Source organism: Magallana gigas, chromosome 3 (genome assembly GCF_963853765.1).
Source record: "Magallana gigas chromosome 3, xbMagGiga1.1, whole genome shotgun sequence".
In the NCBI taxonomy this organism is placed as follows: Eukaryota; Metazoa; Mollusca; class Bivalvia; order Ostreida; family Ostreidae; genus Magallana; species Magallana gigas.
This window is the reverse complement of record NC_088855.1, coordinates 901,671-917,121: the sequence shown is the minus strand read 5'-3', so window position 1 is coordinate 917,121 and position 15,451 is coordinate 901,671. Positions and strand designations below refer to the sequence as shown.

At 34.6% G+C, this 15,451-nt stretch overlaps 1 protein-coding gene across 1 annotated transcript; it reads right to left on the bottom strand.

The window, feature by feature from the left end:
* Nucleotide 1: 1 nt before the first annotated feature.
* Nucleotides 2-14,639, bottom strand: LOC105325380 (excitatory amino acid transporter). The gene is made up of 12 exons (XM_034482139.2): nt 14,522-14,639; nt 6,600-6,757; nt 6,413-6,487; nt 5,826-5,948; nt 5,131-5,218; nt 4,996-5,038; nt 4,647-4,758; nt 4,081-4,207; nt 3,207-3,440; nt 1,293-1,487; nt 893-1,027; nt 2-435 (listed from the first exon to the last, which is right to left on the bottom strand). Exons 2-12 carry the CDS (start codon nt 6,742-6,744, stop codon nt 249-251), a joined length of 1,464 nt encoding a protein of 487 aa, XP_034338030.2. The 5' UTR covers nt 6,745-6,757; nt 14,522-14,639; the 3' UTR covers nt 2-248.
* Between the last annotated feature and the right edge of the window lie 812 nt (nt 14,640-15,451).

Sequence of the window (15,451 nt, the reverse complement as noted above, 5' to 3'; positions counted from 1 at the left end):
GTTTGGTAAACTTTTATTTCGTTGCTAAAAACTAATAAACACACACTAATCGAGAACTACATCAAATGTATTGCTTCACAGGCTGTCGTGATAGAAATCAATTCTCTAACGACTTGTCCTTTGTTCACCAGGGTACGTATATATCTGAGCCATAGAGCAGTTAACGTTACTCCTGTATTTCTTTAAAAGTGTCATTTGACCGGTCTGAGCTCCATTTTATCGCTATTTGACAACATAAATACACAGAATCAATGCTCTGAAGACTTGTCCTTGTTTACCAAGACACGTATTTCTGAGTCGTAGAGCGGTGTCTCCTGTGTGTTCTTGTAACTGTCCATTTCCTGGTCTGGGTTAAGGCTTGTCTTACAGAGTCTCTCCACCATCACTGCTCCCAAGATGATTGTCAGAGTATTGCTTGTACATCGAATTCGATCACTAAAATGTTCAAAGAAGACATTCTTACGCTGAGAGAGCTAGCAAGTCAATAACGAATGCTAAAGGCACACGTTTGAAAGAATTATCTCATTATTGATATAAATCAAAAGACAAGAAACAAACTACAAGAATAAATAATGGTGCAATAATTTAATATTCTGATTGCAATGCCATATTTTATTGGCTTAACAGATTTATCAATACAGTATCGTTTGTAACATTTTACTTTCTTCTAAATATGGTGCATGCAAGACACCTGTTGTTACATTACTTTAGATGTCGTACAAAATTACGTCATCACACACGTTATGAAGTGACGTCGGTAAGATATGTCATTTAAAAAATAGTAGATTTTTAAGCCAATCAAAGAAAGCGTTACAACCAGAATCAACTTATTCGTTGGTAACTTTGTTTGCAAATACAATTGGAAAGAGAGATTTGATGGAATGTGACTTACTTGTACCACTCTAGCGCCATGAGGAGGCCCACGTTATGAACTTGGATGTCTATAGAGGAGAGAACCACTAGAATAGACACCACGCTGGCGCTGGGGACAGGAGGCGTGGCCAGGGACCCAGCCGTGGCAAGAAGTCTGAAATAGATCAATTCATCAAACGATATATTTGTTCTTTTTAAATCATGCCGAGAATATGTTGGCTTGAGATAGACCGTCCAATGAAATCATACAGACTGAGTTTAATTATTTAACTTACATCAACTCTTGAATAGTCGATACACAAAAAGAACCATGCATGGTGCACATTTTGATTTAATGATGTTTTGTTTATTTACTGTCTGTGTTAGATCGATAATTGTATAAATACAATAAAATTCTGGGAATGTTCACATGAACTTACCCGATGACGACCACTATGGACGTATCTATTGTCATCCCATCTAGTTGTGCCAAGAAAAGAGCGGACAGACAGATAAACATACAGCTACCACATCGCTCTAGTGACGCCCCAACAGGAAGGAAAAAGTTAGAAACCCTCGTGTCCACGTGAAGATTTTCATCCAAAGTTTTTAACATTTCTGGTATACCTATAACGCTACAATATCAAAATTAAATAGGCGCGCGTTGTAGAACTATTATCCAAATCGTTGTCAATTCTTATTTTTTATTGATTTGTTGAAGGAAAAAGTACGTTTTTCTGGGGCCCGTTTCACAAAGAATACTTAATACTAAGAATATCAAAGATTCTGCAAGTTTTCAATTGATTCATGCAGTCACTTAACCAATAAAATGCTTTCTTTGGTGATTCATGCTGGATATGAAGGTAGCGACATGGTAAAAAAATACATAACCCGCGTTAGAATTAGCGGGTTATTTAATTTTTTTCGGCTATGATGGCTACCTTCATAACCCGCATGAATCACCCAAGAAAACATTTTGTTTATATTTACATCTTTTTTTCAAACAAATTAATGTATTGATTGTAAAAAGTAAGTGAAATCCTCTTTACTGTTTATGTACATCAATACGTTAGATAAAAGAAACAGCCAAATCGTCTCCTATTGGAGTTTGAGTCTGACGTCATCATCATTTCGTGCAGTCCGTGATTTTTCTAAGGTCGATGTAGGTTTCGACTAATCAATAAACGGGGCATGTAGATTTCTGTCCTGTCAGTTTCTACAGAGCTATGAATTATCCGTAAGAAATAGAGGGATTCACACTCGGTAGATGTAAATATATCCAAATGATATTTGAAACAGAGAAATATACAATGTATGTTCACGTAGCAGAAAGCAAAAGAGATACTACGGTCGATGCATTCTCTCTCAAATTAAAAAGAATACCGTTTTCAAAGAATATATGTCAATAATGTCATTTTATCTACCCTTGTGTGCACGTCAATGGAAAATAGTGTACAAAATTTCAGTACATGGACACTACACTATTTACACTCTATTAATTAACACATTTTACTTTTCTAAGATGCTTCTAGGCGAATAAAAGTGTGTGCTTTCACATTCACGTATAACATTATTTAAATAGTGCCTGTTTGGGAGGGTAACAGTTGAAATTGACACCCCGAGGAAAACATTGTCAACCGACGCGAAGCGGAGGTTGACAATGTTTTCCTCGGGTGTCAATTTCAACTGTTACCCTCCCAAACAGGTACTATTTATTTTGTTATACTGAATGTCTTAATTTTAAAGAAAACATCACTGCTTTTAGATAGGAAAAACGTGAATTCTAAGGCGAACCGTACGCGCATGATTTTCGCGCATGTAACAATTCGTAATGTTACCCGTTGTTACGTGCTTTGCTAACGCTGAGGGTATTAGAACAGATTAAAGTATAACAAAACGAATTGTTTTATGCGCGTACGGTTCGCCGTGGAATTCACGTCATTTCTATATAAAATCAGTAAAAAAAAAATCTCTAAAATTAAGACATTCAGTATAATAAAATAAATAGTGCCTGTTTGGGAGGATAACAGTTGAAATTGACACCCCTCGAAAACCACTGACAACCTCCGCTTCGCGTCGGTTGACAATGTTTTCCTCGTGGTGTCAATTTCAACTGTTACCCTCCCAAACAGGCACTATTTACATAATGGAACATGAGTCAACTGCGTTTTGGTAAGAAAGGTTTGTAAAACAGCTATGACAACTATAAGGATCTTCCCCGAGTGTAAACTTAGGCATATCTTAAGTTCTATATTAGGAAACATCTAAGGAAATCTTTGTGAAACTGCATGGCTCCTGAAGAAAAAAAATATATAAAATATTCCATAGCATTTCTGTTGTATGAAGATACTTACGAGCTTGCAGGACCAAAAACAGTTAACCAAGATCTCAAGCAATACCACAAGAAATATAGCGGATTCTTTCTGGTGGTGATGAAGTATGCGAGTGGAATAAGGACCAGCTGATGGAAAGCGATGCCGATAGAGTGTGCTAGAACAAACATCCCCATACTGGTGAACACACTTTCTATGTCGGAAGCTTTCAGTAGGGCGGTGGTAATGAGGCTTGCCACCCCTACAGGAGTCAACCTGACAGTCATAAAAAGAGAAAGACATCTCTTACAATAGACAAAGAAAATGACAATAAGAAAAGAACATGTAATTTAAGACAAATGAAAAAGAAGCTGATATTTTAGACTTAAAAATAATCTGACAGTCTAATAAAAGGTTATTTTTTCTGACAATAGAGAAAAGCTTACAATTGATAAAGAAGATGGCGTTTTAGAAAGTTTCAAATCATCTAACAGTAGAAAAGAAGCTGATTATTTTAACATAGAAAAAGAAGCTGACAGTTGAAAAAAATCCAATTTTTCTTTTAATTGACAAACAAGCGGACAATTAAAAACCAAGCTGATATTTCCAACAGTATTTCCGATAATTGAAAAAAAAGCTGATATTAAAGATATATTTAAAAGAATATAAAAATTGTGATATTTCTGACTGTTAATAAAGAAGATAATTTTATTAAAAAACGTTTTGGCAGTTGACAAAGATGCTGACATTTCTTAAATTAAAGTTAATAAAAATAGCTGATACATCCGACTGTTGATAAAGAATCTAACATGTAATAAACAAGTTGTCATTTCTGGCAACTGATAAACAAGCTGAAAAGTCTGTCAGTCGAAAGAGTATGGAGTTTCAAATGGAATTTAAAGAGAAACTAACTTACCATATGATCCAATTCAACAGATGGGCAACTAAAATATAGATGGTCTCAAAGAACGTGATGAAAGGTTCGGCTCTGTCCTCTAGTTTACTGGCTGTAATACCAAACATCAGGCACGCAATGATAAGACCTGGCGACAAGAAAAAGGCAGATTTATTTTAATCATTTCTAAAAACAATTTCATGGGTAAAACATTTCTAAAGAAACAGGAAAGGTGTACAGTCTAGTATAATCCTTGGTCAACACATTGTAAAGATTTATTTAGCAGTGATAACATTCAGAATAAAACATTCAATAGTTATCCCCATAATCCGATGCTTATATATTTGATTGTTCTTCGTTAACGTAATTCATTCCGGAATTTGAATTGTTGCAGTGACCGTTAATCAAAACTAATGTTTGCTTAGCAGTTGTCTGTATCAAAGATCATCTTAAATACTCATTGTCACGGTGGCTGTCATTCAAAGCTAAAGTTCGATTGGCTGTCGCAGTAATTCCTAAATAGAATTTAGAAAATAGCTTTATTGGTTGTCATTGTAATTTAAACAGTTGTAACCGCTACCTCTTACCTAGAATGTTTGCTCCACTCGTAGAGGACAGAGCTTTCTGCACCTCTGTGATGGTGCTATTTGTACCGTTTATAATCAACGTGCGAGTGATGCGTGTATACTTCGTTTGGGTCTAAAACAAGACATAAATTGACTAGTTCTTGTTATACTGTTTGAAGATGTTATCAAAAGTTACAAAAATTGATAATGTTTAAAGAATTTTTTTTTTCTTTCTGTTAAACATTTTGATTTTTCCAAAAATTCCACTCAATTGTCATCTATACACTGTAAATAAATTTAAGGAATAGTGACTCTTTTATGACCTTGTATATATACCCTATTTGCAAATTCATAAAGGAGAGTATTTTACCTTTTGAAAACAAGCTGTGACAACATTATCAGGGAATAAATTCCTGAAATAAAGATGTTCATATAATATGATAAAGTGGATTTATTTTGATTAACAATTATTTTCCGTTATATTAACGTCATGAATCCTTCCTACCTGATCATGTCAGCAAACATGTCACTGGTTTCTATGTTGCTCTGTACGGGATTGTTGTCTTCAGACCTTGACAGATTGACGTGCTTCCCTGTATTCAAATATCTTGCCTTATATGTGGATACGAGAGAGAGAGAGAGAGAGAGAGAGAGAGAGAGAGAGAGAGAGAGAGAGAGAGAGAGAGAGAGAGATTCTGTTCAATGTTTAAAACACGACTCATTAAGATATACAGTTTCTCTGTTTTCTAAATTATAAATTGGATAAATAAGTTTTACAAAAAATCCGCAAAATCTTGTTAAATAATGTTATCGATGTGACAACGGAGAATAAACAAACTTTAACTATTACTAATTTTGTTTGTTACTGAGTGTCTACAAAAATGTGTCGGGTTGGTAAATTTTGTTTTGGGCAAGCAAAGCTGAACCTCCTATGAAAGTAAACGACCTGAAAAACTCCCATAGAGAGTAAAAGTCCTAAAAAGTGTTTTGGTTTTTTAGGACCTAAATGGTTTTTTCCCAGAAATCAGCTAGTATTTATAAGAAAGACGCGCAATGTTAATGACATTAGGTCAATAGGTTAGCGTTGCAATCTTAATTTTGTCGTTTGCCATCTAATGAGATTTCAAAAACAAACACGTGATGAGTTTATTCCAATGACGTTGTGTTATTTCAGTCCAAGGCAAAACAAACGCTAATTACCCGGCTGCATGAGAAAGAAGAGGATGATGGCAATGACAGCCCCTACAGCTGCAGTCACCAGGATGTAGCAGAAACTGACGGCACCCAGACGTCCGTTAGTTCTAGCGTTCATTGAGGCTGTTCCTGAAGTGAACAGATTATAAACGGAACATATCTCAATGCAGTGTTTTTATGATCCTACGGATTGATGAAGGATTTCTTAAACGATGAAGGATTAAGCTAGTTGAAGGCATGCAATTCCTTAGAAATACATTTTATCTAGCGTTTTTTTAATCCATTCGATTCCATGTGTTTATGCAAAATTAGTTTAAAAGAGAACTGTGGGATGTTGTATTTCATCAAGTAAGTGTGGGTAGCCTGTAAGGATAGCAGATGTGGTAAGTCTTTATGCAACCAAACTGTCAGGGACAGTTTTGCTTATATATAATTTGTTTTCCAATTTGTAAATGTAACATAAAAGTACCTTATATCAAAATGATTCGTGAAAGGTTGGGGAAAGGGGAAAAAGAAACACTCGATTGTTGCAGTTAAGAAATGATTGAATAAAAGCTATTATTAACTTAGGATGTAGGCTATTTTCTGCCTACCTATAATGATACTGGACACAATTAGAGGAAGAATCGTCATCTTCAGCAGACGCATGTAAATCTCTCCGGGTAGACCTGACCAAGAAATAAATTCAAATCTGTATTGACAAAAAAGTTTGTTAATGTCAATTTTAAGACGATTTGATAGAAAGCAACGAATAGAAATAGTATATAAACCATTACCTACCAATCCAAGTAAGGGCATCAGTGGATGGTTCTAAAGGTCGCAGTCCAAAACCGAAGGCAAACCCCACCGCCACACCAATTAACACACTTATAATTAGTGCGTTACGGGACAGAAATCGAACACACTTCGACCGGTTGTTATTCATGATGCTTTACAGTCTGTAATAGACTAGGATGTTTGACAAGTAGATAAAAGTCCAATTAAACGTGAAACAATGATTTTATGTCTTCTTTTTTTGATACATTTTGTTAACCCCTGTAGAGAAAAATAATAAACCTTTATTATCCTGCAAAAAAAATAGAACTAGTAAGAATCTCACCCTCAAGGCCCATTTGGTATGTATTTTTTGATTCTCTTTCAATCATTGCAGTTTCTCCATACTACCTATATGTAAGCGTCGTAATTTGACGACGTTGACATTTTAAATATATTGACGATTTTCCTTTTATCGTCAAAATTTCCACTCGTTAATCTACTTATTGCTCAAACAACTTGTGACCAAGCTGATAACTTTACCCAGTCTACCTTCCGCTTTCATGAACGTTCTGAGAAGTTCTGATAACCGATGTCAGTTTTCAATCAACCTTATAGGTCTAGTATGTGTTTGCTTTAATTTTCGGTTCTTTATCTTTCAGTGTGTTTTGTATCCATCCCCATTTTCAACCCACATTTAAACGCACACATCTAACACCCCGCAGTAGGTGAAAAAGAGATACACTGTATATGGAATTTATATTCTATATAATTTCCACTTAGAATTTAAATTTTGTCAAAATGAACATTCGTCAGTTCTTTTTTCATGAATATCGTAAACTTTTTAACTCGTCATAAAAACACGTTTAGGAAGCAGAAAAAGACACCTTTTACAAACAGCTGTAGAGATGAAAGCTCAAGTTCCAAAACATGACATATTAATACTAGTGAGCGATGGAAATGCAAAAGTTGGAACCCTAAATGCAGGATGGGAACAGGTCATGGGACGAGAGGAAATAGGCACTTCAAATAAAAACGGATTATGTCTGGCAGAAATGGTTAAAGCTGGCAGAAATATGTGCTTTAAACAACCTTGTTAATTGTGGAAGTCTCCTACAGCACCTCTGCATACCTAAAATTACATGGGAATCTCACAATGGAAGAGATAAAAACAAAAATGACCATGTAACGGTAAATGGCAGATACAGGAGATCAATCATGCGATGCCACGGTTATACATGGAGCAGATATCAATACTGACACAATCTAATCTAACGAAAGTAAAATTGAAACTCTGCAGATATACAAAACCGTTTGCAAAAATAGGAATCTGTATGATGTTAGCAGATTAAAAAGAACACAGGGTATGCAGAAGATTCAAACTGAAACTAGAAACAGGCTCCAGCAACTATCAAGTGCAAAAAAAGATGTCAGCGAAAACTGGGTTCAGGTGAAAGAGATATATGATTAAACAGCATAAAAATATTTTTTGGCCTATGAAAAGGAAACTAAGATTGACTTATTACTGAAACACACAAAGCCATAGATGAAGGAAGGACATTTGAAGAATTGGAAGATTAAACTTAGAGAATGAGAGAAATCAAGAGAATAAAATTTAGAGTTAATGACAAAGAGGCCAAACACGGAGGGGAAGCTGATAAAAGAAAAAAAACAAGAGGATATAGTTTTCAAGGATTAAAATGCAGCAAAGTTCAACCAATTCGGCAAGGTTTACCAGCTGACTAAACAGCTCTGTGGAAAGAAAATCAACAGCGGCACAAGATTGAAAGGTGGCGAACTACTAATGGAGGAGGGAAAAAGTAACTTAAGTTATTAACAGAAGCAGCAGAACTTCCTGAGGTATGTATTGTCCAAACAACACATATATAGAATTAATACATCATAAGTAAGAGAAAAATAGTTTTAAAAAGAAGTCATAAAAAGGGGAAAACGCCCTTGCATAGATAACATTAGCGCAGAGATGTTTAAAGAGAGTGAAGAACCAACAACATCAACACTAATGCATCATCAGCAAACAGGATATACCATTAGAATGAAAAAAGATCACTCATCGCCAAAATACCAAAAGAAAACGATATAACCGTATGTGACAATTACAGAAGAATATGACTACTATCCGCTCCTTTTTAAAGTTTTTTTTTTAAGAGTAATAATAGACGGAGTAAGTTATGGGATAGAGGACAAAATAAGGATGGAACAGGCTGCATATAGGAGAGAAAAGGAGACTTCAGGACAGGTGTGCATCTGTAGAACAATACTGGAACAGTCCATAGAATGGCGAGCACCTTTATAAATAAGCTCTATAAACTTCAAGTATGCATTTGGCATCTTAAAAAAGGTTACATTATGGGATATACTCAAATCCTTCAGAACTCCTGATATATTTATTAAGTCATCGGAAAAATATAAAATAGAAGGACTAGATGCTTATACGAAAACGGAAAAACAACTGATTGTTCGAGTTCCCTTTCAACACTCATGTCCACCAGAAGCTTTTGACTACGCCAAAGACCTGGCGCTGATGTCCAGCAAATATAGCGATATACAAGAGAAGATCACCAGGTTTAATGATGTCGCAAGATATACAGGATTAAATATTAATAAAACAATAAGCATGAGGATAAATTGAAAAAAGAACTATGCCATCAACTTAAACAACAAGAAAGTAAAAGAGGAGCAAACATTTCTTTACCTCAAAGCCACAGTGAACAAGAATGGAGGGACGGACGCAGATATAACGAAAAGACTAGGATCAAACAGGAATGGTTTTTCATCCCTGAACAACTTATTGAATTCAGCTTAAAACAGCCTAGACATAGCTAAGAGTTTTTTTTATAACATAAATATCATCTCTGTTACTGTAATGCTCTGAACTATGGAGAACCACAAAAAAAAATTAGGAAAAGCTTGAAACATTTTATTGGAAATTCCTTTGGAGAAATCTAAAAGTTTTTTCCATCATACAAGGTTAAAAAAATCGAAAATAGTTTTCATTTTAATTGTTTTATGGCAGTTTCATTTAAACGTTTCAACTACAAAATACGAACCATTATTATATCTGGACAAGGACAACATTCAGCCCCATTTTGTCAATATGTCACATTACCAAATTCAAAATAACTTGATTTAATTTGTTTTATGTTTTTGCAAATCTTAAGCAAAGTGCACTCTTTAGGCTCACTTTCTAAGGGAATTTGGGAGATTTGTTTGTTAAGTAGCCATTGACATTATAAATAAATTCCATTTTGGTGCACCTAGAAAAGGACGTTGTAAGTATCTGAAGACATAAAAAGATAGAAAATTGAAACAGCAGAAGCTAGATCAAATAGAGCAAAAAACTACTGATAGCTCTTCCATTAATATTGTCTTACCCTTAATTGTTTGCTGGTTTTTTTTTAGCTCACCTGAGCTGAAAGCTCAAGTGAGCTATTCTGATCACATTTTGTCCATCGTCCGTCTGTCCGTCCGTCTGTCCGTCTGTCCGTCTGTAAACTTTTTACATTTTGAACTTCTTCTCTAAAACCGCTTATCCAATTTCAACCAAATTTGACACAAAGCATTCTTATGGGAGGGCAAATATAAATTGCAGAAATAAAGTCCGATCTGTATTCAAAGCGGAGAAAACCTTGAAACTGTAGAAAAAGGGGGTGCATTTTTAAAAATCTTCTTCTCAAGACCCACCGAGACAAATTCAACGTAGTTTAGCATAAATTATCCTTATGGGAAGGAAAATATAAATTGCAAAAATTAAGGGGTAATTCTGTTTCAAATCTGAGATATTACAAAAATAATAATTTAGGAAAGGCGTGTTTCAATCAGTTAATAGCCTCGGGTTCGGCATCCGGTAAAATGGGTAGGCAAGACTTGGCCTGGGCAAAACAAAAGATTGTCAGTTATTAATCTCCCAATCTCATTAAAATTTCAGGATATTTGATGGACTTGTATATTTGTATTCGCTGTGAATATTGCTGCAAAATAATGCGTATTTGGAATTGACGATTGCCGATTTTCCCCGGCTTTTATTTTGCCACGGCCCGGGTTTGCATACCCATTTTACCAAGACTCGTATTCCATACTTCTGAAACGAGGTTATTTGTTTAAAGCAGCCATGACATTATACGAAAAGGTCGATCTGACTATGATGAATTTGCTTGTTGTGCAACAGTTCGCGTATGAAGGGAAATTTTGAAACATGCAAAATATATTGGTGCCGATTTTGGTAAATCGAAAAAAGTAAATTGAGGCTAAATATTTCAATGCGTTGACAGTTTTCACATATGACGTTGGTATTAGCTGGTTCTGATTTTCGTTTCGTTTTCAGTATTTATGCTTTGTAACCTGGAAACTATCGTCTGTATTTCGTGATTTTTACGTATCAAATCAAACAGAGACTTCGGTAAATCAATCAGTTAACTGTTTACCTGGGCAAATTAAGCAAAATCTGATGTAGGGGTACTGAAATACAATTCATTCTATCGGTAATTCGGCATTATCTTTTGCGTAATGGTAGATTACTGCAATAGGTTTTGTTGAGATGCTCGGCATTTTCTCGAGTTTATTCAGTTTAAATAGAGTTTGATATCGGTGACGGAAATATGTAGGCATATACATGTATATATATGATTCATTTCGATAAAATAAATAGTGTTCTTTATTTGTTATAAAGTCATAAAGTGCATGTTTCTTGTGTTTAATTGTTTACAATTTTTATTTACTAACCATATTTGAGTGTTAAGCTTCGAATTATAAACAAGATACAGAGATTTGCTCACAATTCTATGTTTGTACACATATCTTAAAAACTAAAGATTAAAAAAGTAAAAAATTTATCAATATTTATTAAGAAAATTTTAAGTCTGTTCTTCAAGAAACCAACTTTAACAACTTATTGTATTGTAAACTTAACCTTTTTAGCTCACCTGAGGGTTGGGCCACAATTGGGGGTAAAAGTTTAACAAATGAATATATACAGTAAAAACTTGTGTGGAAGCATCCTCAGGTAGTGTAGATTCAAAGTTGTGAAAATCCTGACCCCCGGGGGTAGGATGGGGCCACAATGGGGGATCGAAGTTTAACATATGAATACATAAAGTAAATCTTTAAAATGTTTCTTCTCAGAAACTAATTGGCCAGGAAAGCTGACACGTGTGGAAGCATCCTCAGGTAGTGTAGATTCAAAGTTGTGAAAATCATGACCCCCGGGTGTAGGATGGGGCCACAATGGGGGATCGAAGTTTAACATATGAATACATAAAGTAAATCTTTAAAATGTTTCTTCTCAGAAACTAATTGGCCAGGAAAGCTGACACGTGTGGAAGCATCCTCAGGTAGTGTAGATTCAAAGTTGTGAAAATCATGACCCCCGGGTGTAGGATGGGGCCACAATGGTGGGTCGATGTTTCACATAGGAATATATACAGTAAATCTTTAAAAATCTTCTTCTCAGAAACTAATCAGCCAGGAAAGCTGAAACTTGTATGAAAGCATCCTCAGGTAGTGTAGATTCAAAGTTGTGAAAATCATGACCCCCGGGGGTAGGGTTGGGCCACAATGGTGGGTCAAAGTTTTACATAGGAATATATAGAGTAAATCTTTAAAAATCTTCTTCTCAGAAACTAATCAGCCAGGAAAGCTGACACTTGTGTGGATGCATCCTCAGGTAGTGTAAATTTAAAGTTGTGAAAACCATGACCCCCAGGTGTAGGATGGGGCCACAATGGGGGATCGAAGTTTAACATAGGAATATATAGAGTAAATCTTTAAAAATGTTTTTCTCAGAAACTAATCAGCCGGCAAAGCTGAAATTTGTCTGGAAGCATTCTCAGGTAGTGTAGATTCAAAGTTGTGAAAATAATAACCCCTGTAGGTAGGTGGGGACCACAATGGGGGGTCAAAGTTTAAGATATGATTATATAGAGTAAATCTTTAAAAATCTTCTTCTCAGAAACTAATTAGCCAGGAAAGTTAAACTTGTGTGGGACTATCCTCAGGTAGTGTAGATTCAAATTTGTGAAAATCATGACCCCTGGGGGTAGGTTTGGGCCACAATGGGAGGTCGATGTTTAACATAGGAATAAACAGAGTAAATCTTTAAAAAGCTTCTTCTCAGAAACGAATTAGCCAGGAAAGCTGAAACTTGTGTGAAAGCATCCTCAGGTAGTGTAGATTCAAAGTTGTGAAAATTATGATCCCCAGGGGTAGGGTTGGGCCACAATGGGGGGGGGGTCAAAGTTTATCAAAGGAATATATAGGGTAAATCTTTAAAAATCTTCTCAGAAACTAATCAGCCAGATGATTCTTCATAATTGTTAAGACTTTGGCTCCAGGACAATTCTTTGGCCTCACGAGAAGGTTCAGAGTTTGATGTTCGCTTATATCTCATATATAAACTATTGTTAAGGATCTTTTTGAGAACTGCAATACTCAACATATGATATGACTATAAAATCATCCTGTTAGAAAAGGGACTAATGATTATAAACATAAGAATATCCAGGGAAAATGGATTTTATTTATACAGGATCTACATGTATTATTGTACATTGTCCAGATAGTTTGCATTATGACTCCATTAAGCTGATTTTATCATACCTATTGGTCCTCAGGTGAGCGATGTGGCCCGTGGGCCTCTTGTTTTTTTGTGTTTTTTTTTTTATCAAATTATCAATTATGTCGAAATGCAAGATAAATATTTTAGCATGCAAGACAACTTTTTCAAATTTTTACGTAACTATGCATAGGGAACTAAGTGTGAAACCATTTGAAGAACTAAATATAAACAGTGTACATGCAAGCGCTTGATGTAGTATGTATATTGAATTATCATAAGTTTTTAACATAACAATTTATCGATGACATATAAAATGATACATTTACTTTAAGCAAGAAATTAAAGGTTCTAAATCAAAGAACGTTTTGTTAGACTAAACCGTTTTTATAAAATATCTGTGAGTTCTTGATCTATATCTAACATTAAATGTTCTTAGAAATATGATGATATAATATGAAAATACTATACACGCTGAGGACAAACATGTAATATAATAGCATCTGATTTCACACTAACATAAAATAAATATATGAAATAAGCATCCTCTTTCACACTTATACCAATTTTTCTCAAAAGTAATGTAAACATTTTAAAGCTTATCTCTAAGCATAGCTCATTTCATTCGCACATGGTGTTTGCGATTTTAATTAATGCCAAGATAGCGTCGACGTTTGTATGAATTCAGCGAGAGACTGACGTAAGGAGGAATATCACTACTGTCAACGCTAATTAATCTAACAGGTCCATTAGCCTTGTTAATCTAATACACACTATAGCAATCTGTATAAGATTTGCGCTTACTGATACAAAATCACATGTGGTTTATTAAATTTTAATTTATACATACATCAAAAATGTTTTCATACTCTAAACAGGTTTACTCTTGAACGTTTTATTAATTTAGTTAATCTAAAATATATTGATGAAATTAATATGATTTTTATCGGAATACACTATCAGTCGCCATTTTCCATGATACAAGATTCCAAATTCATGATTCGATATCTGAATTTTTTTGGTAGGAAGGGGCACTAAAATTTGCTTTAATCTAAGGAATTATTTGATTATTTCTCAGCGTTCAAAATTTAAATCTAAAAACCTGCAATTTGTATTACGACAGACTGGCGGACTTAACTTGGCATTGTAAATAAAATGCAATATGGCATGTACATAAGCTAAATGTTTTCATCTTATTTTTTACTAGGCTTCACAAATTGGTAATGAATACGAAATCCATATTTCTAAAACAAAAAACTTACAGCCATCTTTTGTCATTGCAGGAGTCAGCATCATAGGGTAAAATAAAAACTAAATTTGTGGTCATGCAACATTGATGATTAGATCTAGAAAAACCGTAAATAAAAAAAAAAACACTTACATGGTGTATTAATTCGTAGAGTCGGAAACACTGTGCTTGATAAGAAAAGTACGCGAAGCTTGTGTATTATGTAACAGCAATTTGCTAATCGAACCCACTCGGTTCTCCTCGACAACATGCCTGGGACGAGTTGCAAAAATATACACAAAATGCTTATGGGAAAAGGTGGACTTAGATTACACAATTATAAACTGCAAAATAAGTTTGGTTTATTACACGTTCCTATCATTTAAAAGGATGAAAGTGAAAAGATAAAACTGTTTTCAATTTCTTATTTTTAAAGGTATGTTTTTATTTAAGAAGTTAACAGAAAATAATAACAAATCAAAATGAGTTTTGAATAAACAAAACCACCCCACCATACGGCTTTTGCGAACACGGAATAAGTTTCCGACTGTGTAGCAGTAGTAGGTTGCATTGAAAAAAGGGGGAAGTGTTTAATTTCACTTTAAACTGGCCAATAGAATGTTTATTTCAAACCTTTTGCTCTTAAACATTAAGAGATGATTGAATTTTTAAATAGTACAAAATTCTAATACTGTATACAGGATTTTCGCCCTATATCACATTTGCCATTGTACACTTGCCAAAGGTTTCACCCAGTCTTTAATTAGCCCAGACAGGGTTGTGTTTAAAGAGAGATAATTTGAGACATGAGAATTCGCCCAGTTTTGAATTTAACCGCTGACAAGAAAGGCAAAAAAAGCAAAAAACGGGGCTATTATTATCCCGTATACAGTAAATCAATGATGATTTTTTTCCGCTTCTGGTGTTTTAAAATCTTTAAAATCTTTCAAATCGTCAATAAGTTGTGTAAACAAGTAATTAAAGCAATATATGTGACCGTTCATCACCATTTTTACGCAATTCAAAAGAATACAAATCTGTCAAAATCATAAGTCTTCATTATCTCTAATTCCATTGTCATTA